We start from the raw sequence: 27,772 nt of genomic DNA, 5'->3' as shown, positions 1-27,772 counted from the left end.
CCCTTTGCTCGCGTTCCCCTTTCCAGCTGGAAGAAAACAAGTCGTCGCCCTCTCGCTCCCCGGTGCCGGCCCCTCCGGAGGCCGGAGGAGCGGGAAAAAACGAAGCGGACCTCAGTCAGTAGCGAAAGATCGAGCGGACCGCGTGGAGACTCGACCTGCCTGCTGCTGCCTGTGCCGGCTTTCTCTCGAGAGCGCGCGGCGCGCTTGCTGGCTCGCTCGCCTTGGGCCAGGCCAAAACCGACATGCTGCTGCTTCCACCGCCGGTATGAGTGCCTGTCACGCCGCTCTCTCGGCCGTGTTGCTGCTCGTGGCGGCGGTCGCCTGCGGCCGGTCGTCGTCCTCGGCCACGCCGGCGGACAACAACGAGGACGCGCCTCAGGTGCGTTCGTGCGAGGAAGTGCAGATGCGGTGCGCGCAGCGCAAGGGCTGCGGCTCGGCGTTGCACGCCTACCTGTACCAGTGCAACGAGGTGATCCAGGCGGGCGCCCCGCAGTGTCCCGTGCCCTGCCAACGCGCGCTGGCCGCGCTCACGTCGACGGACGAAGGCCGCGGCCTCTCCGACTGCGAGTGCGGCGAAAACGCCGTGTGCCGCAAGAGCAAGCTTCGCGTCGAAGTGTGCCGCGAGGCCGTGGAGAAACTGACTGCCCCGGGGGCGCGCATCCCGTGCAGCGTGGCTTTCTGGATGTGCGAGGCCGAGCCCCAGTGCGGCACGGCGCTCGCCTACTACTACCGCTACTGCCGCGGCGCGTTCCACGGCAAGCGGTGCACGCCGCGGTGCAACAACAGTCTGGCCATCCTCAACCGTCAGCCGCGATCGGACACGCTGCGCTCGTGCTATTGCGACGGCTCCGAGGAGTTTCCCTGCCAGAAGATCCGCGACAGGACAGACCAGTTGTGTTACGGCAGGCAGGAACCATCGACGACACCCAAGCCCGGTTCTGCGGGAACCGCTGTGCTTCCGGCCGGATGGCCCCAGCTGACACTCGCCGTCACGCTGCTTCTCGTCGCTGTCGCTGCGCGGTGAGTACTGCCGGCTGTCTCCGACGTGTGCGTATACGGCGTGTCTTAGAGCTGGACGGTGGTCAGGGAGTAAAGCAGCGAGGAAGCCGTGTCCTAAATTTCCATTAATTAACAAGTCATGTACGCCAGTATGAGTAGATGCTACTGCATGAATGCAGTGACTCCGCACATGTCCCCGCAGAATCGCGTCAGTGCTGGCAATTATTTTTTACCGAAATCGACAGAACAGTGACATCACTTTCTGCTTTGTTTGCCTTAAATTGCGCTTAACCGTAAGCTTGTAAGTTACAACAGGAAACCTGCTTGCAAGATAGAATTACGGAAGATCATTCCCCGCCTTTGGATATGCGCGCTTATGCACTACTAACGCCACGAACGTGTACCATCAGACTATCGTTTCAGCTTGCGATCACAAGCTTGAATATGCACCAAACAAGATTCCACATCCAAAATATCCTGGCGTGGTGTACTTACAGAACCTGCGTCTTGGCCGATGTGCGGTCGGTGTGAAACTTCCTGACAGGTTTACTGCACCACATGTCACCGCAGTTTTTCTTTCATAACCTAGACGAGAAAGGATCGCGCCTTGTGACGTTTTTATGCCCCGCGTGTTTCTTATGGCCTTGCAGTACACGCGTGCGCGCGGCGATAAAAGTATCGAGACTGCGAAAGAATGTGGGAAGTTTTACTGCCCTGTCCGCCTGTGTGGCCACGCGGCCTGTTTCGTCGTATAAAGCCAACTCTCCTCGCACCTTCGCATGGCTTTCTGCTAGATGCATTACGCGATGTCTTGGCGCGCAGTCCCCTTCCGCATAATCTCAAAACATCACTAGTTTCTATGACGGGAACACTGGGAGAAAATGTTTACATAATACGCAACTGTGAACGTTTCCAGGTCTTTATGAAGCGACACGTCTGCCACGCGCCTAACGACGTACTAGGTGTCCGATCGCAACTTTTAACGGGAACTTTTAACGGGAGGTCGGCTTGGCAGTAAACGTTTTCTGGCGAGCGACTGAATTCATGAGCGCTGTCCTGTTGCGCACGAACGCTGCATAGGCAGTGAAGAGCGGTTCTTTTTTATTTTATGTATACTCGTGAGGAAGCAGACGCCGGCAGCAGCCATCTATCTCAAACGCAGCATATCGCGCGCTGTATACAGGTGTCACGGATTGTATCATCAGCGATCCCTTGTTATTTGCGTATAGCCAAGGTGGCCACTTCGGCTACCGCGCATGTTCTTACTGACTGTAGTGGATAGACAAGAAGACGTTAGCGATGGTTATCTCGTGTAGTACAAGATAACGCATGATTCAGAATCCCGTGATACAAGCGTCTTTAACACGAGCGCGAACTCTACAGGAAGAGAGCATCACTCGGGGATCAATCCATGATTATTTTATGGCCCTATACCGGTCGCAAAGCTCCTTCGGCCGACCTCTACCCTTTCTGTTTTCTCACATTAAAACGTGCTCTCTATGCCGGTTGCATTGTTTCGGATTCAGAAACTCACTGCTCGCGAACAAAAGGAGGCTACTGCATGCACTTAAAACTCGCAGTATTCACTTTCGCAATGGTGTCTCCCAGGCTTAAATATGCCGCAGTAGGATGGATTTCAACACGGCATCACACCTAACCACACTAAACGACACCTTTCCACAGAAAACTCTATACCACCGGTTTCGTGCGCATGACTGCGGGGATTAAGAGCATGTACTACCGCAGCCCCAAAATCGTCTTGGCTTCACTGCTGTGCAAAATTTTTTAACGAGGCTGATTGCCGTGGAAGTTTCGACAGTTAAACTTGCGTACACTGATTGCGTTAATCCGTGTATGTTGCATCATCGCTTCTTAGTCTTCGTGTGAATGCGCCTTTGTTAATTCACTCTGGTGTACTTGTGGAAAGGCAAGAAATCGTGCAAATCTTTAGCTACGAAGATCATTGCGAAAACTACTCGCCTACGTACACTGACTCGTCGCTAGCTAACCAACGCATTGGCCTCAATGTCAGCACGGCTGGTATTACATGCTTATAACCTGTAATAGCACCGTCAATATCACCGACGCTAAGCATTGACTGTTCAGAGTACCGTTATTTCCTTTCTCTCTCTCTCCCTCTCTGCCCACAGAAAGCATGGCAGTCCAATCTGATCCGGTGGTTGCGTTTAGTGTAAATGGGATTTGGCAGTGTGCCTGGTCACACACAGTGTACCTGTATTTTCAAACCGTGCCGCTTTCTTCCAAGAACATTTATACCGTGCAGCTACAACGTTAATATTTGTTTGCTATCCAGCGGAACCAAGTCCGTGCGCGCCTGTTTGTGATAAATCTTCTCGACACAGTCAACGGATTTGAGAAAGAGATAAAGTTTAAGGTTACCTGGAGAGGTGATCCTAACGGCAGGCCTGGAGTGCCATAGCTACTTCAGGAGAGACGGCGAGGGACGAAAGAAAGGGTGTGAGAAATAAACGCACACGCACATGAACACATAAACGTGCGCATGCTTAAAGCGTTCCTCAAGGCAATCCTTGAGGTTGTAAAGCGTCCACAGATACAAACTATAGTGGTCTAAGTTCTTGTCAACAGGGCCGCAGGTGGCAATCACTTACGTGCTGAACAAATAAAAGATAAACAAATATTATCTCGTGTAAGCGACATTCAAGCGAACTCGATGAAGCCACGTTCGATCATGCCTATCAAGACCACGCGCCTTGGCTGTTCGATAACAGGTTTAGATCACCGGCGTGTGGATACGCTGAAACTCGCGCGTTTTGATTCTTTTGTCAACGCTGGCGGCAACCGCGACATCCCGGCTGAGTTGCCAAACTTGTACCGTTGAACACGTTCACTAAACGAACGTCGTTATCTCAACATTTTAGCGCGGCAGCCGCGTGAGCAACTATCTAGTCTTGGGGAAATCCTTTCACCGGCTACGTGGGCTGTTCGCGATGGCGTCGACCGACTTATCTTACACTTCCTCTACACCGGCGACCTTTTCTCCGTCTCATCAAGGACGACTTCCTTAAGCAAACGCATTACCTTTGCCGTTACGTAAGCCAAGCACCGGGCCTTCGTATAAATTGCGTCCGTAATGGCATCCCCATTACGTCGAGACTACTGCACGTCCCCCACCCCCTTCCCTGTAAGAGGTCTTCTCCTGCAGGCACGCGATGAGACCGCGCCGAGGGGAAAAAAAGTTCTTCCCGGGTCGGGTCTTCTTCCCTTGTGGGGCGGAAACCATTTTGCGAACTTGGCGAGTTCTCGCAGTTTTTCGCCGATAATCGTTCCGCCTTTTCGCTTATGTTGTCCCAGCTCGAGAGAAAAAAATAAAGAAGAGGGGGAGGTAGGGGGTGAGGTTGTGCCGCTGCTGCTACGGAAGATTCCAATTTCATTGGATCGATCCAGGAAATGGGAGAGCTCAAGTAAACGCGTCGGATTCCTTCGCATCGCCACGCGAACACAAAGAGGGACCCGGATGGGAGTCATTTTTCCGCCGCAATTATCTCAGGAGAGAAACCGGATATTACCTTGATGCGCGGTGCGCTGCCCTCTTCCTGCGTTGTCATTAAAGCTATTAAAACTAGCGCAGATACCAAGGAAGGAGCCCGCAGAAAGTACGAAAAGCAAAGAAGGTTATTTCCCCGAGTGGGACCGCGCCGAGCAATGTCGACGATGTATTTGCATGCGTATATTATACAGTTCACCTAAAACCATAAGGTAATATCCGGGTTCTTTCCTGCGATGGTTTCTTCGTTTATGCAATGAAATTAGATCTTCCGGAGTCTTCCGGAATCGAGGTGCACTCGATTTTCCTCGGGTCGGGCGAAGCGTAAACGAAATAGCGGGACGGTTTTTGAGGGGTGAGGGGGGGGGGGGGGGGGGATGGCATAATTGAAAAATTGAGATTAGAATATTTCCTAACAGGCCCTTTGATGAGGTACGAACCTCGGAAATAATTTAGAATGCCTTAGGAGTCCTAGCTGGAAGCTTTTTTCGAAGCGCACTGGTGTGTCTCTGCAGGTATATAGGGCTTCAATAATAGAATAGACCGCGTTGTCAAGCGGGCCAATCGAGAAAAAAAAAAACGCATTTCGAAAACGCTCGTGCACCATGCATTGGGCACACGTTAACGAATCTCATATGATCAAAATTATTCCGTAGTCCCCTACTAGGACGTGCTTTATTATCAGGTCGCGGTTTCGGTACGTAGGACCTTTCAAGTTATCATTGAACTTTTTCTCTGGTTTGCGTTATCGAGTACACAAGATTGTCTGAATAAGAGAACATCAAGATAAAATAAAATGACGATGACATGAGAAAAGCATCGCGAGCTCTATGCGAGCCACACAAGGCCATACCTCGCACGAGTGTAATGCTTGTACGGAGGGCAACTATATATACAGGTGATTCTAGCAGCCTAGAACATCATGGGACATGACCAAGACAGTACTGTGCATTTTCTAGATAACAGCTGCTACACCTGGAGTAGCATGCCACGCTGGTCGCTAGGTTAACCTTTCCAGTTATCATTGAACTTTCTCTCTTATTTGCGTTATCGAGTACACGAACTTGTTTGAATAACATAACATCGAGCTAAAAGAAAATGACGATGGCATGAGAAAAGGAATAGCTAAGTTAAGCGTGGGCCCCGAACCAATGGCCCAGCTGCTTCGAACACGATATTTGACAGCCGACGTTCTATTGGAGAACCGATTACCACATACAACACAATGGCGCGAGTCTCATTTTGAAATTTGGCGAGCAAGAATGGCCGTACACCGACTGCAGTAACATCTCTATAAGTTTTGTCGAGCGAGCAGATCCTTGCTTCTTGCTGTGCAATTTCGCACCACTGTTAAGGAGAGTTAGAGGGCAACGCTTGCTCTACGTTTGTCATCCGTTAGCCTCCCAGCTTTGACGACGAAGATGTGAGATATACTGTGCATATTTGAGTCGCACGCAGCCGACAGGTCCATAGTGCGCTCTTATCTCGATAATCGCAGAAGTGCAGTAAACACGCGGTCGCTCCTCCCAAACTCTGGCCGTCAAAAACAACTTGCGGTCCTTTGTAGCCGTCTTCCATGTTCTAGTGATGTCCAGCGAAACCCTTCTCCAACCTCCTCCCACAGAGGGCAAGAGTACAGGGCTCACGTATGACGTCTGTCAAGCATATACGCCTTATGAGCCCCTCCCCTCGCTCTCTTTCTCTCTCTCATTTCTTTTTTTTTTTTTTCTTAAGAACGTTTGCTGCTCCTACCCAATCGTAGCCCACTGAAAGTCTTAACAATCGGTCGTTTCCTGGGATGTAAAACTGACCGGAGTCGTGTTCCTCAAACATGGCGCGGCCGCGTAAACCGCGAACACGTGTTTTACGGGAATGCCGACGTGAACTGGTCCGTGTCGTGCCTGTGTGTGGTATAGAATATGCACTGAGGTGCTGCCGTATGTGTCACGTACGTAATGTGCGACACGCTATGCTTCAACTCCGGACTCGACCTCAAACGACGCAGGGATTTATGATGCTGAGCGGCAGCCAAGAGCGCTGCTGCGGTATTATAGCTGAACTTGTTATAGCCAAGTGATCATCCTGCCCTGGCAAGGTGCATTTCCTTCAGCACGCGCTATCATCGCGAGTTAAGTGAGTCGCAGTCGATCTTGCATCATCGTTTTCCACCTCACTGACACCGTTTGCGCTGTTGCTATTAGGTTTTGTTGACCCGATAGGGTACATAAACACGAAACCCTATAGTAAGAATTTTTTACTATACTTTCAGTTTTGTGATTATTATTTTCGCAAGAACACGTGTGTTCTGTTCTCGGAACTTACACGCCTTCACCACCGTATGTCATGGCTCTTGAAACGTCGCCTCTGCAGTTATCGATGAACCTCATTAAAGCACACAAAAAAGCAAACTACAAATAAAAAATTATAATAAATAAATGAATAAAAGCGAGATATTTGAACTATTTTATTGCGTGAGCCTTTCGTTCCGCACTCGTATGTGACTTGTGTCACAGCCAGAATTTTGTATAGTGAAAACCGGCCACGACAGCTCACTGGCGTTCTAATGGTGATAACGAGGTGGCGTGTTCGATTCCAAGCCGCGGCGGCAGCATGGCAGCGGAGTGCAAAAGCGCTCGTGTATCCTGCTCTGGGTGAGTGTTAAGAAACCGCAGGTGGTCGAGATTAACCCGGAGCCGCCTATTATAGCGTATTTCACGGCCCCCGTGTCACTGTATATAGGAGCATTAAAACCGAACGATCGATCGAGGTACACAGGAAAAGCAACCTAATGACAGTGATGCAGCTACGCAATATACGCTTGATCTACAGGGCGGCACCCTTTCCGTGGTCTTTCAGAAACCAAAATGGAACCCAGAACTAACACTGGCACACATACAGCCTGATAACAACGTTTTAGGGCCGCTGCCTGTTGCTGTGTTAGAAATTCGCAACTTTGCGTGGGGATTGCAGCTGTGACATTTTCTTCTTGCATGACGCATATATAACGACAACATGCTGGCATATATCTCATTCTCTTGACGTTTCATCCGGCCCGCTTACCCCAATTGTGTGGCCATGAATTCTAATATAAGGCGGTGCGTAGACATCATTTTGCAGGCGTAGAAATTGGCGTTTGCTGATGCCTTCTCAATCAACGAATTTCTCTTCGGCGACAATTTTCTATCCTGTGGATTGCACGACCGTCGTTCAGATGCTGCTGAGAAAATGGTGTGAAAGTTTGCGACCTGGCACGATGATTTTGCTAATTAGGGCACATAATAAGGGTTGACGAAGCAGTATATACGTACGCTATAGAATAGTGTTTGTATGAAGCTGCGCAGTCATATACGTGATAGCGAACGCAGTAAACCAAAGTTCTTGCGAAATATTTTTCTGGGGGAGTGCGCGGCCTGACACTACTACCGTAAATTCTGCGCACGATACGACCTTCTGTTTCATATTTTAGCCGGTCAAACTTACTGCTCGTATTGTATTTGAGCACCAAAGTTCGCTCATTTTATGACCCAGATCCATGTGTTCCTTAGTCGTGACGCATCTAAACTGTCATTCGTATTATATTCAGGTCCACATACTATATGCAGAATTTAGTGGTTTGTCTCAACAACCCACCGCTTAATTACTTCCCAGATTGCAGGCCCAAACTGTGCTTAATGTTGATGATGCTTCGTTAAGTTTGGGCGCCCAACGTGCTATTATGTGCTAACATGGCTTCAATATGATTTTAATATAGTATGCCCGTGTACGTCGTAACACGAAATAAAAAGAAAACAATTAAAACAGCCCGACCTAACTGCCGTTAGGTGAATAGCTCTCTTCGAAACTTTAGAGAGAGAGAGAGAGAAATTAAATAAGAAAGGATGAATCAACAATTGCATGCAGTATTGGTCTTCAATTGCTATATTTATGGAGAGAAAAACCGCAGAAGAGATAAAAATTAACCGGTGTCGCGCCTAGTTGAATATCGTACACTTCAAGACAGGGGTACTGAAAGATAAGAAGAAATGCAGACTTTTTTCAAACGCCAAGCCTCAGATTTGTGCAGCCATTACTGTTCTGCCTCGATTATGGCTGCAAGCAGTCGTGAAACTGCGGCGCCTTTCTTGAACCAATCAGCGATTGCGCAGAGCCGATTTCATTTTAAAACCCGCGTCGAATTAATGACGGTATGTTACTGATGCTTCACATCCCCGATACACCACTTGGAGCGACGCTGTGCTCCAGGACCGCTTCACCAGGTGCCACGAGAAAATACGCAAAGTACTGCATGATAACTATTAAAATGAAGAGGTACAGTTTGCCGCTTGAAACCAACCGCAATATTTCTTCATTTGCTGAAGCGTAAGAACAGCGCGGACATTAACCACTTCTTTAAACCGCAGCACGTTAAATGCCTATCAGCGGTGCCCGTCGCTCCCAGAAAATCGCAGAAAACAGCAGCAGCAACTATACAGAAAATCATTCGACGACAGTATAAGGCGCACTTTTTTGCTCTATATACTACTGCTCCAACTCCTGAGCGGTCTTTAAAATGGATGGTCTTGCGTCGGGCGCACGCACTGTTACTAATAAAGTACTTCCACGTTGAAGACTAAAATGGGTGTTCTCGCGGCGCGGGACTAATCACACGGACGCAGCCGCTATGAGAAGTGCAATTTGGCCGGGGCGCAGTTTTCTTATAATTACTTCCTAGTCTCAGCGAACGCCTCGACTCCGCTCTGTGGACGACCTAGTGCTAGGGCCTTATGAGCTCGGACATGTCTCCCGGTGCGCCGACGTCATTTCGAAACTAATGAACCTTCCATCGTCGTAAGAAGAAAACCCGAGAAAATCTCTTCAAACTGGTGTGGAAAGAAAGAAAAGAAGGTTTGGCTACATGTGCTGCTAGCTGCTATATTTACGACGTTCATAGACGCCTTATATGACCTTCTCCGAGACGGCTTCGCGAGGTGCTCCCGCTGACGAAAGTTCTGCCTTAGCCTCGACCTCAGATCACATTTCCACAGACTTAGTGAAACCTCCTCTGTGTCGGCCATAACAGTTTAAGTGCCACTATATAATGTAGCGCGTGAGCTAAGCCTTTCGTTTACTTTCTTTCTTTCCTTCTTTTTCGTTCTGAAAGTGAGTATCGTAGTGTATAACTGTTATCTGCGTTAGTTCTGCAGTCTGAGGCAGTTCGGCAGACTGCTTCCAACGTCGTTAAACGAGTCGAGGCGTACGTTCACGGTGAGCTGCGGCATCGCGCATCATGCGTGCTGTCGTCGTTGAAGGACTAGAACTAAAGAAGTTTAATTTCGGGTGTCTCGTCGCTATACGACTGTCAAGTGTAAATCTTTTAGCGGATGTCTGCAAAGTTAAACCATTACTCGGTTTCTACAAGTACGTTTGCCGACGTCATTGCATGACACTAAATAGGAATATTAAGTTAAGATGCGCATTACGAAATTGCCTTTCTAGAATACCGAAAAGGTCACTTACGCGAGTGGAGGCTTGGTAAGGAAAAAGGAAGTAAGCAACGAAGACAGACGGGTAGCGACGCGGCAACGCCCCTTTGATGTTCCCGCATTTGCTTCCCGTGATGTCATGGTTTTCGAGAGACTCTCTTTCTGTGTAGTCAATTGTTTATCGATAAAGAAGGAATACATTGCATTCTGAATGGGCCACAGACTCAGCCTACGAAGTTTTGATAACTTTTTCTGCGCTAAAATGGGCCCAGATGCGACAGAATGCTTTGAAGTGTGTGAGGTCGCACTTAAGTACCGGCGATTCTGTTTTGGCGCCAAAATAACAAGCAAACAAAAGAGGAAGTTTGGGAGGGGGATGGGGGAGGGCATTCATTTCACGGCTATAGTTCGATACAAGTCAAGACAAATGCGGTTTTTTTTTTTTTTCCCCTCAAAGAACCCCGTTCGCGCCGCGGTAGCCGCGGTCACGAGAAAAAAAAAAAGCGTGTTGTTCTGCGCTTACGGACCTTTATCAAAATGGCCGCCTCCGCTGTTCGTGTCTACCCACCGGCGACGTCAGTGAGGTCGTGCTCCCTCAAGCTGACTTTAGTGCCGTTCAGTCATATCCCAAGGTGAATTCCGTGAAATGCCTTGTTTGTGTGTTGCGTGCGGAGTTTTTGACACGCTCGGTAACGGCGATCGCTCGGGCGTGTCGTCTACTGCGTCACCGCTCCGCGCCATCGGGAAACAGCCGCCGCTGCAGTTTACTGGAATTCATCACACTACTCCAACTGATAAATAAGCCCTTTCACCTCTTGTATTGTAGCGAGCAGATAAAGAATTTCAGCTAAGATTTTATTTCGCTAAAACTAAAGGCATCCTTCGGAACTACTTGTGCGTGCGGATGCACTCAGAGAAACCGGGCTCCAACGGCGCTACTCGTAGTTGTAAGGCGGTCGGCTGCGACATCACTTTGACGCAGCGACACCATTGGTAGGAAGGGGGTCCTTCGACGGGGAAAAGCCGCATTTCTCTTGACTTGTATCGGACTATAGCGACTAACTTTATCCGCCGAAGCACTGAAAAATATAGTTTCGGAATAGCTACTTCTACGGGCCAAGCTGATTCGGTGCTTCTGCGTGCTTTATTAGTCGCCTCTATTTAGGTGGTTCTAGCCCTTCACGCAAGAGAAAGAGGATGAAATAGGCAAGGCGGCGTTCGTTCGCGTGTCCCGTTTCTGGCGCCAGAGAACAGAATGGCGGGATAGTTAAGGAGACACGAAGCGCGGATGACGCGAGGGGATGGAACAAAAGGCGCGACAACTTTACGCGTCCACTCGTTCGGAGAGATAGCTTTCATCCGGTACGCCGAAAACCAAACGCCAGGCAAAACTCACTCAACGACCTTGCATGCGTATACAGTACAAACGCACGCAGCAGAAACAGAAAGTCAGCCCAGTCGTAAGTGCGGCGCTTTTTCAAGCTCTCCGAGAGAGGGACAACAATAGGCGGCGCGGACGTTTAATCTTTCTAGTGCGCGCGACCGGCGGCATGCCGCGGACGGCTGTCGGCCGCTAGCGAGCGAGCGACCTCCGACGAGCAGCGGCTCTGTCCCTCGCTCGCTCGAAAAGCACTACGTGCTCAGAAAGGGCCAGCGCGCCGCTGCTTCTGCCGCGCGGAGAAGAGGAAAGGATAGCGAGGTTCCCGCCCAGCGGACAACGACGACGCCGAGAAGACAAAAGCGCGCCGAAGCCCCAAGAACAAAGCGGCGCGCGCGCTCTCCCGACTGTTGCCGGGAAAGGACAGATAAGGGCCGGCCGATTGGCCCGCGGCGGACGACACTGCCAGCCGACGTCGGCCGGCGGCGAGCCTGGTTCTGGCGCCTGCAGGCGAAGCAAAAGACGAGAGATAAAGAAAAAGACCGATGCTGGCCCAATAGAGACATCAACTGGTCGGACAAGGTAGCCCACGCGCCGCTGCCGGCAGGCCGGCCGCCAGGACAAGCCAAACGAGTCTGGCTGAGGCACTTCGAGACCGTGGAGCGCGAGCGGCGGCAAGAACGCCACGAATGGAGAAGCCTCTCAGCTGCTGCTGCTGCTGCTGCTGCTGCAGTGTTGCTGGCACTTTGGCAGCGGCCTTGCGCTGCTCGATGAACGCTATATAAAAGCAGCAACTGGCTCGCTTGTCTTGGTGGTGTGCGCTAAGCAGCTGGGCGAGGGAGGGGTTATAAGAGCGAAAAGCTCGTTGTATATAGCGGGGAAGGAATGGCCGTCGCTAGTGGGGCGTGGTCGAAATTGCGTGTCTGGTATTGACGCCGCCGCGTGGCTTGTGGGCGGCGACCTGAGGCCCGGAAAGAACGTCCGCGGGAGAACACTGGCGTGTGCGTGCGTGCGTGTGTCAGCGTTAACTGGGAGTGGGGTATGATCAACGGTGAAGGATTAGGGACTCAGGCCGGGCAATTTTTTTTTCTTTTTCTTATCTCTATCATCATCCAGCGGTCGGTTGCGTGTTGCGGTCACGTTATATTGAAAAGCCTCGTCGGGGAGAGGGTCGACGCGCGGCAGCGCGGGCCCCATTACCGCTAGTCGGTTGACGGACACGTTGCGCGTGCACATTCCAGGTGCGCGCTTGCGTGGTAAATAATGCAATTTAACATAACGTTCAGTTATAGGAGCGGCGTTTTGTAGCGATCAGTTTCTCATTGGCTTCGCCCTTCGTCATTCGCTCGAAAGCACGGGTATCAGCCACATTGCACGACAGCTAGAAGAAAATATGAGTGGAAGATTGAATGAATCGTTAGAAAATACGAGCTGGGCAGAAATAAAACTTTACGACGGTTCTCCATCGTTCACTGCCATGTTTAGTGTCGACCGTAACTTAAATTTCCTTACGGTCAATCATGTCTCCTCAACTACGTGGAAGCACCAATAGGAGTCGCTAAGACATCTGCCTTTCATTATTACTATAATTATTATTATTATCTCTCGAGGTTCTATAGCTCTTTGAAAGCCGGTCGTAAATTTGTTTCTGCTAACGGCCGCTCTGTTTATGGCTCACAATGAACGTTATAAGGTCAGAAACGATATAGCCTGCCATTGACTTTTCGCGGCACATAGTTCTCTCTGGGCAATTTCGCAGCCAGGCAAGGACGGAGTGTGCGCAGAGTTACGTCGCGTTCGTGCCGTGCGTGGTGGTGGTACCACGTTGGCGGTGGTGACAGCGGCGGCGGCGGCAGCGGCTAGCCTTCAGAGACGCCGCCCCGCGCACGGGCGCGGAGCCGTGGTGATGGATCGGCACCCGTAAACTGCACGCTTCCGCTCGGCCTGTCTCGCGGAGTTTATGTGACGTCTTCGTAAGCCCTCACCATCTTTCTTCGCTTTCTCGCCGCTGCTACGCCGAGAAAGCAAAAGGACAACGCCGTACCAAAGAAAAGTCAACCCCCACCGCCAGCTATATATGTGTAAGGCCCGTAAGGATCGAGGGAGAGAGACAAGCATGCGCGAGCGAGGCCTATTATAGCGCTTGTTTTTGCTTTCCCCCCCCCTCTCTCTCTCTCTCTCTCTCTCTCTCTCTTCGCGCGCTAGATCTGTCGTTTGAACGGGGTTACAACGAGCGTTTCTTTTCCTGGTGCTCTTGTCTCACTCCGGTCATCGCGACAGCAGCAGAAGGAAAGATGTGTCTTGTGCGTATAGCTGTTGGGGGCCCAACGCGAACCCCCCGTTTGCTTGCTGGGGAGAGCGCTCGTAATCGGCTTGAAGGTGCTCAGCCTCTCTTTCACCCCTCCTCTGGCTGTTGTAAGGTTCCGTGAGAGCCCGTGGTTCTAGCATCGCCACGAATGAAGGCCGCGCGCGGTGTCCGCCGTGGGCTCGTCTTCAGCTGGCCGTCCGCACACCCCGTATATACAAGCGGCAGAGCCGCGGAAGGAGATTAGCGCTGGCCGGTGTAACCGGTGCGGCGGAGACGGGGACCGCCGCACCGATGGTCCGCCGCCATCGTTGCCAGATCCCCCGACACCGTGATGTGGTGGGGTCATCTTTTCGCCGCGTTTGTTGTGCCTTCCTTCCTTTCGACTCGACGGTTTCGGCGCAGTGCTTGGGGGATCACGGCCGAGCCGAGATTGCGGATTGCGGGCCGCTGGGCCGGAAGAAGGATGGCTCCTGTTCTTCTATATACCGCTGTGCCGCGTCGTCGCTTCGTGGCGGCCGGCCAAGCGAAACGTGGACGGCACAGGAACTCTGGAGCTCCGTTGTTAATACCATGTGCGTCGGAATGCTGAGGACGTGGCTGCAGAAATCATGAAAGAGAGAAGGGGCGCTGTTGAACTATATACCTGTACATTGGGATTTTGAGGATCTCCTAAAGGATTAACAGGGAGGGGGGGGATGTGCAGTTTAGGTGACCGCTATTGAGATGGCAGAGAGAGGTCGAGGCCCAGGGGCTCTCTTCTTAATTCATGTGCCCTGGAATGTGCAGGTGTAGCTGTAATGGTCAAAAGAACGAAATTAGAGCGGAATCGGTATAACGACCGGGGACGGGGGGATTTGTGACTCTGCGTCGGGATGTTGGGAATGTGTCTGCAACCGAATCAGAAAGATAGTCCAGGTACAGGAAGGTGGACAGGGGAATAACTTAATAACTTGAACTAAAGGTATCTTTCTTGTGATGTTGGTAAGCAAAACTCTACGCTGCGCTTATACATTGCTAAAATTTGTACCGGAGCCAGCTGCAGTACGTGCGACCGGTTGGGGTTCGAGCACAACGTGGTACTCGTCAGTACAATTCGTTCGGAGGAACACCGAAGAAACACACGACAAGCTTCGCTTACCCGCTTCTCCTCGACAGGAGAGGGTTTTTTTTTGTTTTTTTTTTTTTAAGTGAGAACGTTTTCTTGTTTGCGAATGTTAAACCTATGGAGCTACTAAATACAAACCGACATTACTTGTACAATCAGATTCTTTGTAATGTTGTTTCGTAAGCGTAAAAAGCTATTGCGCCAGTTTCTTCGCACTATACCGTGTACTGGCCTCTCGTGAAGAACAAACGCAATTGGTGGCGGAAGACGTAATAAGACAAAGCGGAAAGCAAAGCCACGCGTTCGCCGTGCCACGCTGGGGCATCAACGCATAAGTATTTTATGGCTGCAAGTATATCCGATTTACCTGTCAAAATCTATGACGAAACTTACATCAGAGCTGGCATACAGCTGAACTAGAAACGTGCTTCGCGGACTGTATGGTGCTACCACCTGGTGGCGTAGAAAACAAACAGACAAAAAACAGCTAATATTGCAGTAACCATGTGTATTCTACTTCGCTGCTGGTGTAAATGTTCGACAGTGGCGTAATCGTGTTTCCGCCGAAAATTTACACCAGCAGATCAGTAGAATACACATGGTTACTTCAATATTTGATGTTTTTTGTCTGTTTGATTTCTGCGCGACCAGGTGGTAGCACCATACAGGCCGCTCACGTTTACGGTTCCGGCAAAACGCCCCAACGCCCGGTCCGCCCGCGTTTACCCGATTACCGGGCAAGCTAAACCTCTTAAATGTCTTTCACCCACAGTGCGAGGGGCGTTTCTGGTGCTCTCACAGGGAGCCAAATGTTTAATGTCGTTGCTAATTAATCTGTAGATTTGATGCAGTACGCCCTAGCGCTATACGCGCGTTCAATGAGACGTGCCGTGGTGCGTATATTCCTTTTATTCCAAACCACTTCGTTTTACGTGATGTGCGTCCGCGGGGCCGCAACAAGACGCTGTTGATTCTGCATTACGGACTCGCCTAAATTATGCCGCCGCCACCGCCAGGAATCGAACCCACGACTTCATGCTCAGCAGCAAAGCGCCGTGGCCGCTATAGCGCCATGAGTTCAGGTACCAGTATATAGGTTCGCGTCTAAACCTGCGCCACGTCTAAACACCCACGGCGCGCCCACGTGGGGTGGCCGCTGGCTTGTCTCCGCGATACGTCAACGAGAAAGATGAGCGGTCATTACGGTAATAACGGGCCCGCGGCACAGTGTGTTCCCCACGCGGTGTGGGGAAGACCTTTATCAGCTCAAACGCTCACGGCGGCGTGCTCCCGTGCTGCGGGCCAGGCAGCGTCCCTCGAAGCCACACACATGGGTCTTATCGTGAGCCACGCAGGTCTCGGGCCCCCGGTTCCCAGTTCGGAGCGCATGCGCACCGCTTCCTCGTGGCGGCCGTCATTTGCGGCGCAGGTGCCAACAAAGTAGCGTGCAGCTGCAACGAGAGCGTCAGGGCGGTGAACAGGCGTCGCCCCTGTCCTCATCAAAGCCATGCCTAGTCCGTTCAGATAGCATCGAGAGTCTCGCCGCCAGGATGTCTGTAGGACATGTGCACGGTAGTGGAGGACTCCCTTGGTTCGGCCGTAACACGGCAGGCGCATCCGCAAGGTTACCAGAAAGGTCTCTGCACCGAAGAAATAATGCTCGTGGCGGTGTATTGTGAGGACCTTCCTCTCGCAAGACGCAACAGCGGCGCTCAGCTGTGGTGCATGGAAGTGCACCATGGACCACGGAAGTACGATGGGAAAGGGACCAGATGTCTGGGGAACCTGCGCGCGTGGCCACCCAGCGTGAAACGAGACCGCGGCAGCGGAGCGGGGACACCCGCTATCTCCCCCTCGCCGCTGCACTGTGCTTGCTGCGTGCCCACGCAAGGCGGTGAACGGGAATGCGCGCGCCAGCGCGCACCGACCGAGCACTGTGAGGGAGGAAACGCAGGCGTGAGAGGCGCGTAGCCAGTGCGTTATGACGTAGCCCCCCCCCCGTTCCCACCCCTCCATCTTTCTACCCCCCCATCACGTAGGTACTCACGCACGCACGAGCGTACGGCCGGGTGCACGTGGTCCAAGGGACCTACCGCGGTGGTTGGTGGTGGTGCGTTTTGCCCGATGAAGAGAGAGGAACGCACGCGCGAGGACAACCTGCTCAGTCTCTGTGATCCATTTGGGCGCTCTGCTATTCGTGACGCAGCTGGCGGCTTCTTGGGAACACTCCGGATTTCTCGGTGGTGGTGGTGGGCGACTAGCCCGGGAAAGGCCCCGAAAAAAAAAACATAATAATTTCGGGAGAAGACGAAAGCGTTCCCAGGAATTATGACGTGCGCTCGATTGCGATTTTTCGACAGTTCGTTGATCCTCTTTAAACGTAAAACTTAAGAAGTCAGTTGTAAATGGCGGCATTTACGAGATACACAATTCTGAGTGCATAGTGGCGTGACACGTACCGCTTTAATTGGTGTCGGTCTGCAAGCCTTTCGTGGTGTTTGCATCAAGCTATCTACATTGCCTGTTAAGAGGTAACCTTTAAAGCTTTAGTATAAGTTGCAAAATCAGCAGCTACGGCATGCGCGCCTTAAGGCTGAAAGAAAGAAGAGAGAAAAATAAATGCACTCAGAAAGGAAATGGTGACGTAGCCAGCCGTGCTAAGGGTTACGTATGCATTCCGTTACTTAACGCGGAGAATGTCTAGATGTACAATATATTCCTGCGCACGCTTCTTTGCCACACAACGTTATCGCATTATTATTATCATAATACAGAAAGTCATACAAGTTAAAATCTAGCCATTCTCCATTTCGCTTTGTTTATGGGTCACCATGTGCGCGGCGTTTCAACTCTGAAGTCATCGGGTGGCTGCTATAAATCGAGTCGGTGCATCGCAAAGACGAATGTGTGTGCACTTGGCAAACATCCGACCTGACGTTTCACGTACACCGCTCTCTCAATAAATAAATAAATAATAAATAAATAAATAAATAAATAAATAAATAAATAAATAAATAAAAATAAAGGAAAGGGAGAAATAGATCAATGACGTACTCGCGGGCTTTCGTGCGTGAGTGTTATAGCCACAGGGCACGACGGCAAATATATGGCCTACGCTGCAGCGTATAGGCCTGTAGAGATGGAACTTTTGAAGCATCTCTGTTGAACAAGTGTGGCAAGGGACACGGTTCTTCCATTTCCGGCACAATGATGCAACACAGAAAACCAAGAAATGGAGACGCGGTGGTTGCAAACTGGTTCGAGAAATCCCGGCGCGCATATTTCTTGCTTCCGTCGCGCGTCTTGAGAAGGGAGAAATCTCGACATGGGGGGGGGTAGTGCAAGGTCGGGAGAGGAAAGGCGTAGAAGCAGAAGGGCGAAAGTAAAGGGGCTGCAGTGAAGGGGCTGCAGTAAAAGAGCTTCAGTGAAAGGTAGCCTTCCACTCGGTCGATTCTTACACGGTTTCGGAACACAGCTGCGCCTATACTATAGCTCTTGTCTCGTGATATCCCTTCTTTCTTCCAACGCACAAAAAAAAAGAAAAGGGAAGGAAGATAGGTGGAATACATACCTAGAAAAGTGGGCTTCGCGTACCCCGCAGACACATAAAAAGAAAATAAAGAAAAGGCTGCGCATAGGCGAAAGAAGACTTCCAACTGCATTCTAAACCATGCAAAAAGAGGCAAATGGCTGAAGCAAGAGAACAAAGAAAAGGTGGCATTTGGCCACTCGGTTCCCGAATCGCGGCGCCTTGACGGTAGCCGGGATAGAGAGAGAGCGGGCCTCGACCGCGGCTCTCCCGACATCTGACTCGCATCAGATTCACTTTATTGACAAAAGAGACGGGGGTCCTCCGCGCAGGCACGCATAGTTCACGAACCTGCGGCCCGCGAGTTAGGTGTCCTTCCAATTCACAGCACGAAGAGCACGACGGCTGCAAAGAAAAAAAAAAAAAAAAAAGAGCCTGGGCCTTTACTCACCGGCTGAAGAAGGCTCAGCCTCGGGATGCTTTCTCCGGATCGTAAGGATATTCGTTCAATCGGATTGACTCGGCCTCGCCCCCCCCCCCCCTCTCCCCCCTGTTGAGCGGAGAAGGCTTCTTGGCCAAACGCACAAACACACAGACACACACGCACGCAACACACGTACGTACAGAGAGGGGAGGAGAGAGCCCTAACAAACTGCCGTCTCCTTTCCCTAGCGCGTCACGGCCCTTCCCAAATCCTTTTCTCCCGCGCTGCCAGTGTTTCCCATTACGCACGCGCTGTCTTTGGAGGTTTCTGAAACTTTCGTTTCGTTGTCGCTCTTGCTGCTCGTTTTCTCGAGATCGCGGCGCCTTGCGGCCGTGTGGGAAGAAACTTCTTTGACTTTTCGTTCGGTATATAAAGCGCGCTGTTGCCGCCGCCGAGCGGCGAACTTGGAAGACTCTTTCGCTTCCGACCCCTGCCGCAGCTGTTGCGTAAAACGGTGCGCGCTGCCTCCAAAGTAAGCAGCGAACCAGGGGCGCGGTGATTCGCTTTTCTCCCTTTTTTCTCCGCTGTAGGGAAGCGTAGCTCAAGCCTGCGCTCGAGCTCGAGCACGGGAGGGCCCCCCGAGGGTAACGTCGAGACGGGCCCGGGAGCAGAATAACAGAGAGAGGGAGGGGGATCCGAAGAGAGGGCCACGAGCCTGAGATCGTCGCCGGGGACAGGCCGCGAGACTTCAACGAACGAAACGCGAAGTGGTGGAGCGACGAACGTGCGGGCGCGCCGTGGCCGAAGCCGCGGCGTGAACAGACCTCGTCTTCTCCTTCCGCCCGCTGCTTGCTGCTTTTTCCTCCGAAACGTTCCAAAACCGGCTTCGGGCCATTTTCTGCCAACATCTTCTCCCGCCAACGCTTACCGCCCTCTTCTAGAGTTTCCTTTCTTTTTTCTTCTCCGAAGCAGAAGGCGAAGCGTGTGCGTGTGTGTGAAGGGAGGGTGAAGCGGCGTACGAGATTCTCACTCCCTCGAGTTTTGAAGCCGCTGACGCGGAATGGAAGAGGAGGATCCGCAAGCCGAGCCCTGATTACGTCTTTACTTTCCTTTGACCCGACCGTTCCTTGCTTTCCTTTTTCGCATCCTCTCCGAATCCTGAGGGAAAGCGAAAGAACGAAAAGAAAAAAAAACACGCGCCTGTGTATGTTGTAAGAAAAGCAGTGGGGGGAATATAAACAAGAAAAAGAAAGGAAGAAAAGAAACTCGACAGGAGTGGCAGGCCCGAGAAATGTGGCGCGATAAAAATTAAAGAAGAAGTAAAGGAAGTTGAGAATGAACCGTACGCCTCCTGGCACCGTATATACGTGGATAATGAAAGCCGGCAGAATACGAGTCAGGGGGGGGGACGTTAAAAGAGCTCGAAGAGATGTGCGCTCTCGCTTTGCTTGCGAAGCCGTCTGCAGCGGAGAGACGGGGCGAGGCAATTTGCGTTGGCGCCTCCGGCTGACGTGGCGTGCGCGCCGCCGAGGCAGGTTTTGACTTCCATCTACGGAGCTAGGTGACCGTGGCCGCATGCAGGGGGGAGATTTCAAGGAGGGAAGCAGCGGCAAGGGGTGTTCCGGGAATCGAGAGGTGATGGTCTTGCATGGGAGCTCCGTACACCGCGGCCACGTGACGACCGAGTCACGCTGGGGCGTTGAAATTCCCAAGGCGTCCGGAGTAACTGATGGGATCCTGGGCCGACCGACTAATTGCCGCACAAAGGGGTCGGCAGGCGATTAGGCGACGCGAGAGCCCCCCCACCCCCCGGTGGGTGCGAACCACGACCGACGTTGTGGAGGTGGTGGCCGGTGTGGGCGTTTCGTGCAGGCGCGTCTAGACAGCGTTGAAGCAAACGACTAACCGCAGACCATTTGTTGTTCATTTTAACTGCAATTCGCATACACCAGAAAGACCCTGTTATTTTTTTCTTCGTCTTTCTTTCTTTCTTTCTTTCATTCTTTCTTTCTTTCCTTTAACGAAGGGAGATATCAGTCAGCCTAAATTATCGTCTAGCAAAAAGCAGAAAATAACAGCACCGTTAGCAAACGGCAACTCAGTCCACCTGCAGCAACGGCTTTACACGCATTCTGTATCTCTGTCCCTTAATTAAAGACAACTGCGAGATTGTTACGCGTCGCAAGTGCATCATTCAGTTTGTGTACACATTTGCGTTTTATTTTTCTCTTGGTTCAACACCTCTGTCGCCGCCGTATGCAAATTTTGCCGCTGCTTATGAGAGGCAACATACGACATCTCATTCGGCACAGCTTTCGGCTCTATAGTCGACGTACTCACAGCATATTCTACATCTATCTTGATATTGAAGTTGTACAAACGGACATTCTCGAACACAGTGATCACCTAGTCACGCTTTAGCCCACTTCGGTGTTGCTAGCGGCCTGGTGCGCGGGATTTAGTGAGTGCATACCTCCCCTTACTTTATCACTATGTCCTATTCCCTACTCCCTAGCTACCTACGGTCCTCCTTTTTTCCTAAAAAACTAAGTTATTCATTCATTTATCGTTCGATACTGTAATAGTTATTCGCTCGTATCCTTTCTCTCCAGCGTAGTATACAGCAAACTGAAACGTGCACTCTGTTCAGCTGCACTGCCTTTCTCTTGCTTTATTTACTTTGCAGCTTCATATAGCGCGAAATAAAATTTCATGCACCGAGATGTGGCCGCGCTGATACCTTATCGCGCGATGCGCTTCAAGAAAAAATGCCCTCTGAATCATCCGTAGACATATATCCGACAGACTTTCCACCATAATCAGAGCGCGGACAATTTCTCATTCTAACCGCTGCTCTCTCTCTCTATCTCTAACGCCCTGTCGCCTTAGCCTCATTTCCTGTTCGAGCTAGCTCGCTCAGTCCATGCCCTGCCCTCTCTGTAATCTTCCAGGGAACCCTAGTATCGCATATCAAGGCCGTCCTGGAGTTATAAGGCACTGAACTAAGCGATAAATAAAGATGTTATCTCTCTCTTCTCTCTCTCTCTGTGTCATTCTCACAATTCTGGAAGTGCTCTGTTCGACCAGTAGCACCGAACTATTTCCGCCGCCAAACTGGCCACGATATGTTTAAGCCCACTTCCTCGCTTCCCCATCACATTGCTGCTTTCCAGTGCAAGTCCTATAGTACGTCCGCGGCTGTGCCCACTTCAGTCTTCTGAGATGCATACTACAGTCGTCTGTGGGATCCCTCTTAGCTTGTTTCCGCTTGCTTTTTTCTTCCTCTTCTTTCGTTCCTCTTCGCAAGTCGCGCCTCAGAGTGACCGCTTGTAACCGAAGTCATCGAAGTCGAGAGAAAGCATCTCCGAACTTCGGCGAACGCTATATAGTTTCGGCGAGTCTTGTCTTCTCCTGCAGCACACGTATATACTATAGACGTGGGTCCCCTTTGCCCCCCCCCCACGTTTGTTTGGGCACACTTCCGCGGAGAAATAGGAAAATTGACTTTCTCCGGAAAACAACGCTAAGGACGGGCGGGAGACAACAAAAAACAAAGTGGGTGAGGGGGGGAGGGGGGAAGCAAGCGAGTGGTGAAGCACGGTCGAAGGAGGGAGGGGGGCCGCGGCACGAAATTGGACGCCGCGCATCGCTCGATAACACTCGCTCAACCGCGTCTGGCGCCAAGCGCGGACGTGGAAACAAGGTCCTCGAAGAGCAGCGACAGCACCACAGCGTCTATTGAGAGACGAAGTGGCCTACACGGCGGAAACAGAAGAGCGAGAGATGAAAAAAAAAGAAGAAAACATACAAGGAGCGGCACTCTTCGCCCGCGAGGCCCTGCCCCCCTTCTAACTGGCTGTTCTCTCGAATGGCAACAAGCGACGGTCAAACAAGGCAAACAAGCTGGGGCCGTGTATATATATATATATATATATATATATATATATATATATATATATATATATATAATAGTGCACACAGAACTTCGCAGAAGAACACGCTCGCGGGTCTGCCGCTCTAGGTCTAGCTACTACTGTGTGGCCGCGGGAAGAAAGGAGACAGTTGTAGATGACCCGAACGGGCACACGACGAAGAACGTCCTTCGGCGTGCCGGTGTCCTTTTTTTTTTTTTTTACCCCTTTCCGGAGGACGCAAAAATAGCTCATCAGTAACGTAAGCTCACCCCGGACTCAGGCTGGCGGGCGCCCGGAGGCGGTGCAGCGCGATGACTTTGTTTGGCGTTTGGAAAAGCGCGACGAAGCCCCGAGCTATAGGAGGCCGACTATATACCCCTGGCGCGCCGCATCGACGCACTGGTACTACGTTTTTCTTTGCTTGCCCGCGGATGGCGAGAGTATGCGGAGCTGAGCCATACGAGCTCGACGAGTTCTGGCCCCGCGGTATATCGCAGAGGTAAGCACCTAAGGCTCTTCCTTGCCGTCGGAGCGTGGCCTCCGTCAACGCATTCTCTCGTCACCGACGCGCTGCGGGATGGAGCACTGTGCGGCCGTTCTATATTGGGCGCACGTAGAAACCGGCGAGCTGCAGTGAGGGACCGACGCACAAACGCACCACGGCGCCGAGCGGCCTGCAAGTTTGTGCGGCACGCGCCGGCACCGTAGAGCGCGAAAAAGGGTTGCCGCATCGCTGACTCCCCGAGATGCTCGCGTGCAATTGCTACTGCGGTCCCGGGACATCCGGTATAACGCCGTGGGGAGGCGGCGACTGCGACTGACGTTTAAGCGCATAGCAAGCTGCACGACGACATCACCCGAGAGCTCTGGCTGTTACCTTCCTTGCTTTTCTTTTTGTTTGCATACCGGGCAAGCAAGACTCGAAATAGTTTGCCCTTACATGCACCATGGCTGTACTAACGCGTGTACTCAGCGCGCGAGAGTACACGCAGCACTGAGCACCCGCTTGAAAGAGTAACGCTGTTCTGACTTGACAAATGTGCGCTCGGTGACACACGATGAAGACAACTGTACTGCTCTGTAGCAAAATTCAGTGGTGATTTAGCGCTAAATGCTAGAGAAATGCGTCAGCATTACGCCGCACCTCCTTGAGGTCCCGGGTCCATGATTTTTAAACCGTGTGAACAACATTGCAATGTGTTGTTTAGGAGCTCACACCACAGGCCTTTGCACCGTCAGTTGCACTTCCCTCCCATCCTCTTCTACCTCTACCACGTGACCGGCCTATCACACTTCACACACACACATATACATTTTTTTTCTACTTTGACACTTCTAACGCCAATGCTTTATAAAACAGGCTATATCCTAGCGTTGTACTCTTGGGACGTAGCCAAAGGCTTTACGAGCTCATTAAAGAATTGCACCTGAATGTATAGCAGCTGCGTAGTCGTTTCTCGGCATTCATTCATGTGGTAGCATTCCAAAGCGATCACATTTGGAGATGTCACTTTTAGCCCATTTTGGATTGCCTAACCCAGCGGGCATGTTTTCTGGCGATCTAATAAAGTGTCGCACCACATGCAGCGATGCGAAAGTCACCGAAAGTCTTCGAGAATTTTACACATGCTCTCGTTCGTTCAACCTCCGAAGAGAGCCGGTCGATGTCCTGAGCTGTCATATATAATAAGGACTTGATTATATTATGCGAATGTGGGCTCTGACGGGTGAACACGCCGTACATTCATTTTATAACAGTTAATAGTAATGAAGAAACTTTTATTCAGTCTCTGCGCCCGTCATACTTTTTCCGTGACCCAATAAAGTGCACTACCGGTATTTGACTGTATATTCGTAATAAATACGGTGATTTTTCTCAAAACATCGCATATACTAAACGAAACGTTACTAAAAACGCTCCGTTAAGTCGTATCGTACTTGTGCGAGCAGACACATAAAGATGCACAGTTGTGACGCCTGTCCGGCATTGCAGAGTCCACATTATATCGCAAATAAAACGTGTGACGCATGTGAATTTATGTCCTTCCATTCGTAGGCGGAGCAAAGGAATGTGTATAAAACAACGCAACTAATTGTGCACAAGTATAAACTAACATTCAGATTCAGAGTGAGACCTCCAACTAGCCTTCGGCTACAGAACCGACAAGTGTTCGATAACTTGTTCTGCAAGATGAAGGAAAATAAATAATTCCGATTCCAAAATTATAAGAAGAGGAAACATCCTACACCGGGAGTTGCCTGCAGAATCGCAAATTTAGCCGAGAAGTCCATGACTGTAGGCATACACCTGGACCACAGGGATTCCTTGGCGAAAGAGATAGAGAGAAAGACGATCGTTCATGAACCCTTGAGAGATTCGGTTGTGTATCCGCGTCGCATGCTATACTTACGTTGGTATGGATAACGTATGAAATGGCGCCAAAATGCACGAACTCACGCCTTGCTTAAGTTGGCGTAACTGTCCGGCAAGGCCACGTGTCCAACAGAAGACATATTAATGCTTTGCGTGCAGTGAGCAGGATTTCTTTTGTCCCTTGCCGACCTGAAACAACAAGGACATCTGTGTACTTCTCACAAGACACGATACTCAAAGGAACGAGGACAAACAAAAGTTGTTTGTAAAACACCGAAAGCCTTAATTCTACGGTTACCCATTGGTCTCAAAAGTTTTCTTCTCTTGTTGTTACAGGTGCGGCCTGTGCAGTGTCTCGGACGTGACGTGACCGCCCCTGGAGAGGACCGCGTGGAAAGTAGCCGGAAAAAGTGGCGACGCTCCTCCGATACAGACGTCGGACGGTTCTCTCTCGCGCGGACACGGTCTGCACGCAACAGCGGAACCCTTCTTCGGGGAGCTGAAACCGTGCCAAGATAAACTGCAACGGCGCAGCTGGAAGAAGGAAGCGGCGCCTTCTGGACATTCTCCTTGCGTCTCTACTGTCGGAGTGCGCTATGCTTGGACCCGAGTTTGGGGAGTGGGAGAACGCGAGTGTGTGCGTGGGGTCCACTGCGTGTGGGGGGGACGACGGCGTTAACAGCGTCGGATGAATCGTCGTCTAAAGGTGCAACGCCGCGACGGGGCGGCCGTGCATCGCGTACAGAATTCCCCGGTGAGATGGAAAAAAAAAAGGCATTCCTAAGGCAAAATATCCAGGAACACTATGAAAGAAATAGCGCGTCGACCGCGCCATCTGTAAGGAAATGGAAGAATGTAAGAAAATTTTGCGATGGATGAAGGGCTCTCGACGACTGACTAGGGGGCCAGTGCTTCCTTAGTGGAGCAGTGCTCGAAGTTTAGCGACAGTCGAGTGAATGGATAGCGCTGGCTTGTTATACGAAAACGTGCTTCATGAGGAATCACTTTCTCTCTGGCGCCGTATGGAGTATACAGCCACGAACAAAGCTATAAACGGAGTATGATTCGCAGTCGCGGCTGTAATTGAGCTCGTCCAAATTAGGACATGGCGGCACGCGCTTATAGGCTCGTACGCGCAATAGACGCTGCAGCGTGTGCAGAAGGTGCAGACACACGTCCAGTTTTCGTTATGTTACCGCATCTGCGCAGTTTCAACGCATCAGTACGCTCCGTTTAGTTTTGTTCGAGGCTGTATATGCACGCTTCTCCCAGTTGTCATTTCATCTTAGCTTTCTTTTTATTTATTTATCGCGCTTATTTTGCTTTAACCCAAAGGTTCACATCCAACACTTCTGCTGCGTTCTTTCTCAACATTTAAAGGACGAACCAGGGAGTCAGGTTAGTTAACGGTAGGCTATGTAGACGTAAACTGAGTGTACATCAAAAGTAGTTTAGGCCTCGTTTGTAAGCGAGCCAACAAGAATGAAATTTATCTGAGTCAAAGTGATGTGCGCATAGATCAACGTTGTGAATTTATTGTCGTAGTATATATATTAGAACTTCGCTCAGGGAAGCAACCTTCAGCTTGCGCAACAATGGCAGCATTGCCCTATATTTGTGTAAATAATAAAGGTATCTATGTAGTATATAGTTGATATAGTCATCAAGATAGGCACCGTATCTCTATGGCATAACAATAGAAGCAGGCATACGCGCAGTCTTTTTACGTGCGCGAAAAATGTACTGCACAAATCGGGACGCGTATTTCGATGTATATAAACTGACACCATGTATGCCAGTAAAGTTAGAGGCATCTTCGTTGCAAGCGAAATTGTTGGGATGTCAAGTGTTCAAATAAATAAAGATAGCGGGCTCCTGCGAGTCCTGACCTTTTTTTTAACCTGTTGTTGCCTGTCTGAACGCTGCACTTGCGATCTGCAATGCTTACTGCGCAAGTCATTTCTACATAGTCTTTTTTTTTTTTTTTCAATGCCATACAGTTTTTTTTTTTTTTTTTTTTTTTTTCCTGTGGCAAATAGCAACCTTTGCGTCCTTGAGCTGGATTACTCGATTAGGCGAACATTATTTGCCCGGGTATTCGACTAATTAAGAAAATTTCAGTAATTCAGTTTTGAACTCAGTACTTTACGGCAAATATTGCAATTTACGATTTGTCGCCGCTGAGTTGGCAAAATGTATCCACTTGGAACGGATTCTCACGAGAGTGAAAGAGGAAGTTTCGAGAAATCTATTTCCTAAGTGCGACGACATACATTACCTTTCCAGATATTTTTGTGCTTCAATGCCTAAAATTACACTGAAAAAAAAAGAGGTAAGTGTAACAACAGTGCATTTCCCGCCTCAAGTTTCACAGCGCATATCTCAAAACCGATGCACCGTCAGGGTTCATGTCAAGTGGATGTGCTTTGCACACTCAACGATTACTGTTATTAAATTGCAGTACGTGCACGTAAGGTAATTAGTTAAAACTACATTACTAACATTTTGTTAGTTAGTCGATTGCGCCTTAAGGACTAAGGATAAAGGACTAGAAATCTTCTATCTGCCAAGGAGGAGGAACAAACTTCTATCTGCCAAAGGCGATTTTTTTTTTAATCCTGTGTGGTCAAAAAAAATTACATGGCCGATCGTTATATGCTCTATTGCCAACATACCCGGCCTGCTCCAGATCGCCCACTCTGTTTGCTCAGACTGACGGATTGGACTCTACTTGCGTCACGTGACACTTTCAT

General features: G+C 50.5%; 1 protein-coding gene across 1 annotated transcript; it reads left to right on the top strand.

Annotated features, from left to right (window-relative positions):
- On the top strand, nucleotides 1-26,921 carry LOC119442583 (growth arrest-specific protein 1). The gene is made up of 2 exons (XM_037707507.2): nucleotides 1-1,020; nucleotides 25,356-26,921. The coding sequence occupies exons 1-2, from the start codon at nucleotides 266-268 to the stop codon at nucleotides 25,387-25,389; spliced, it is 789 nt and encodes a 262-aa protein (XP_037563435.1). The 5' UTR covers nucleotides 1-265; the 3' UTR covers nucleotides 25,390-26,921.
- Nucleotides 26,922-27,772: the final 851 nt, after the last annotated feature.

The sequence above is a fragment of the Dermacentor silvarum genome, chromosome 2, assembly GCF_013339745.2.
Source record: "Dermacentor silvarum isolate Dsil-2018 chromosome 2, BIME_Dsil_1.4, whole genome shotgun sequence".
NCBI lineage: Eukaryota > Metazoa > Arthropoda > Arachnida > Ixodida > Ixodidae > Dermacentor > Dermacentor silvarum.
Note: the sequence above shows the minus strand (reverse complement) of the source record. Positions and strands in the feature narration are given on the sequence as shown.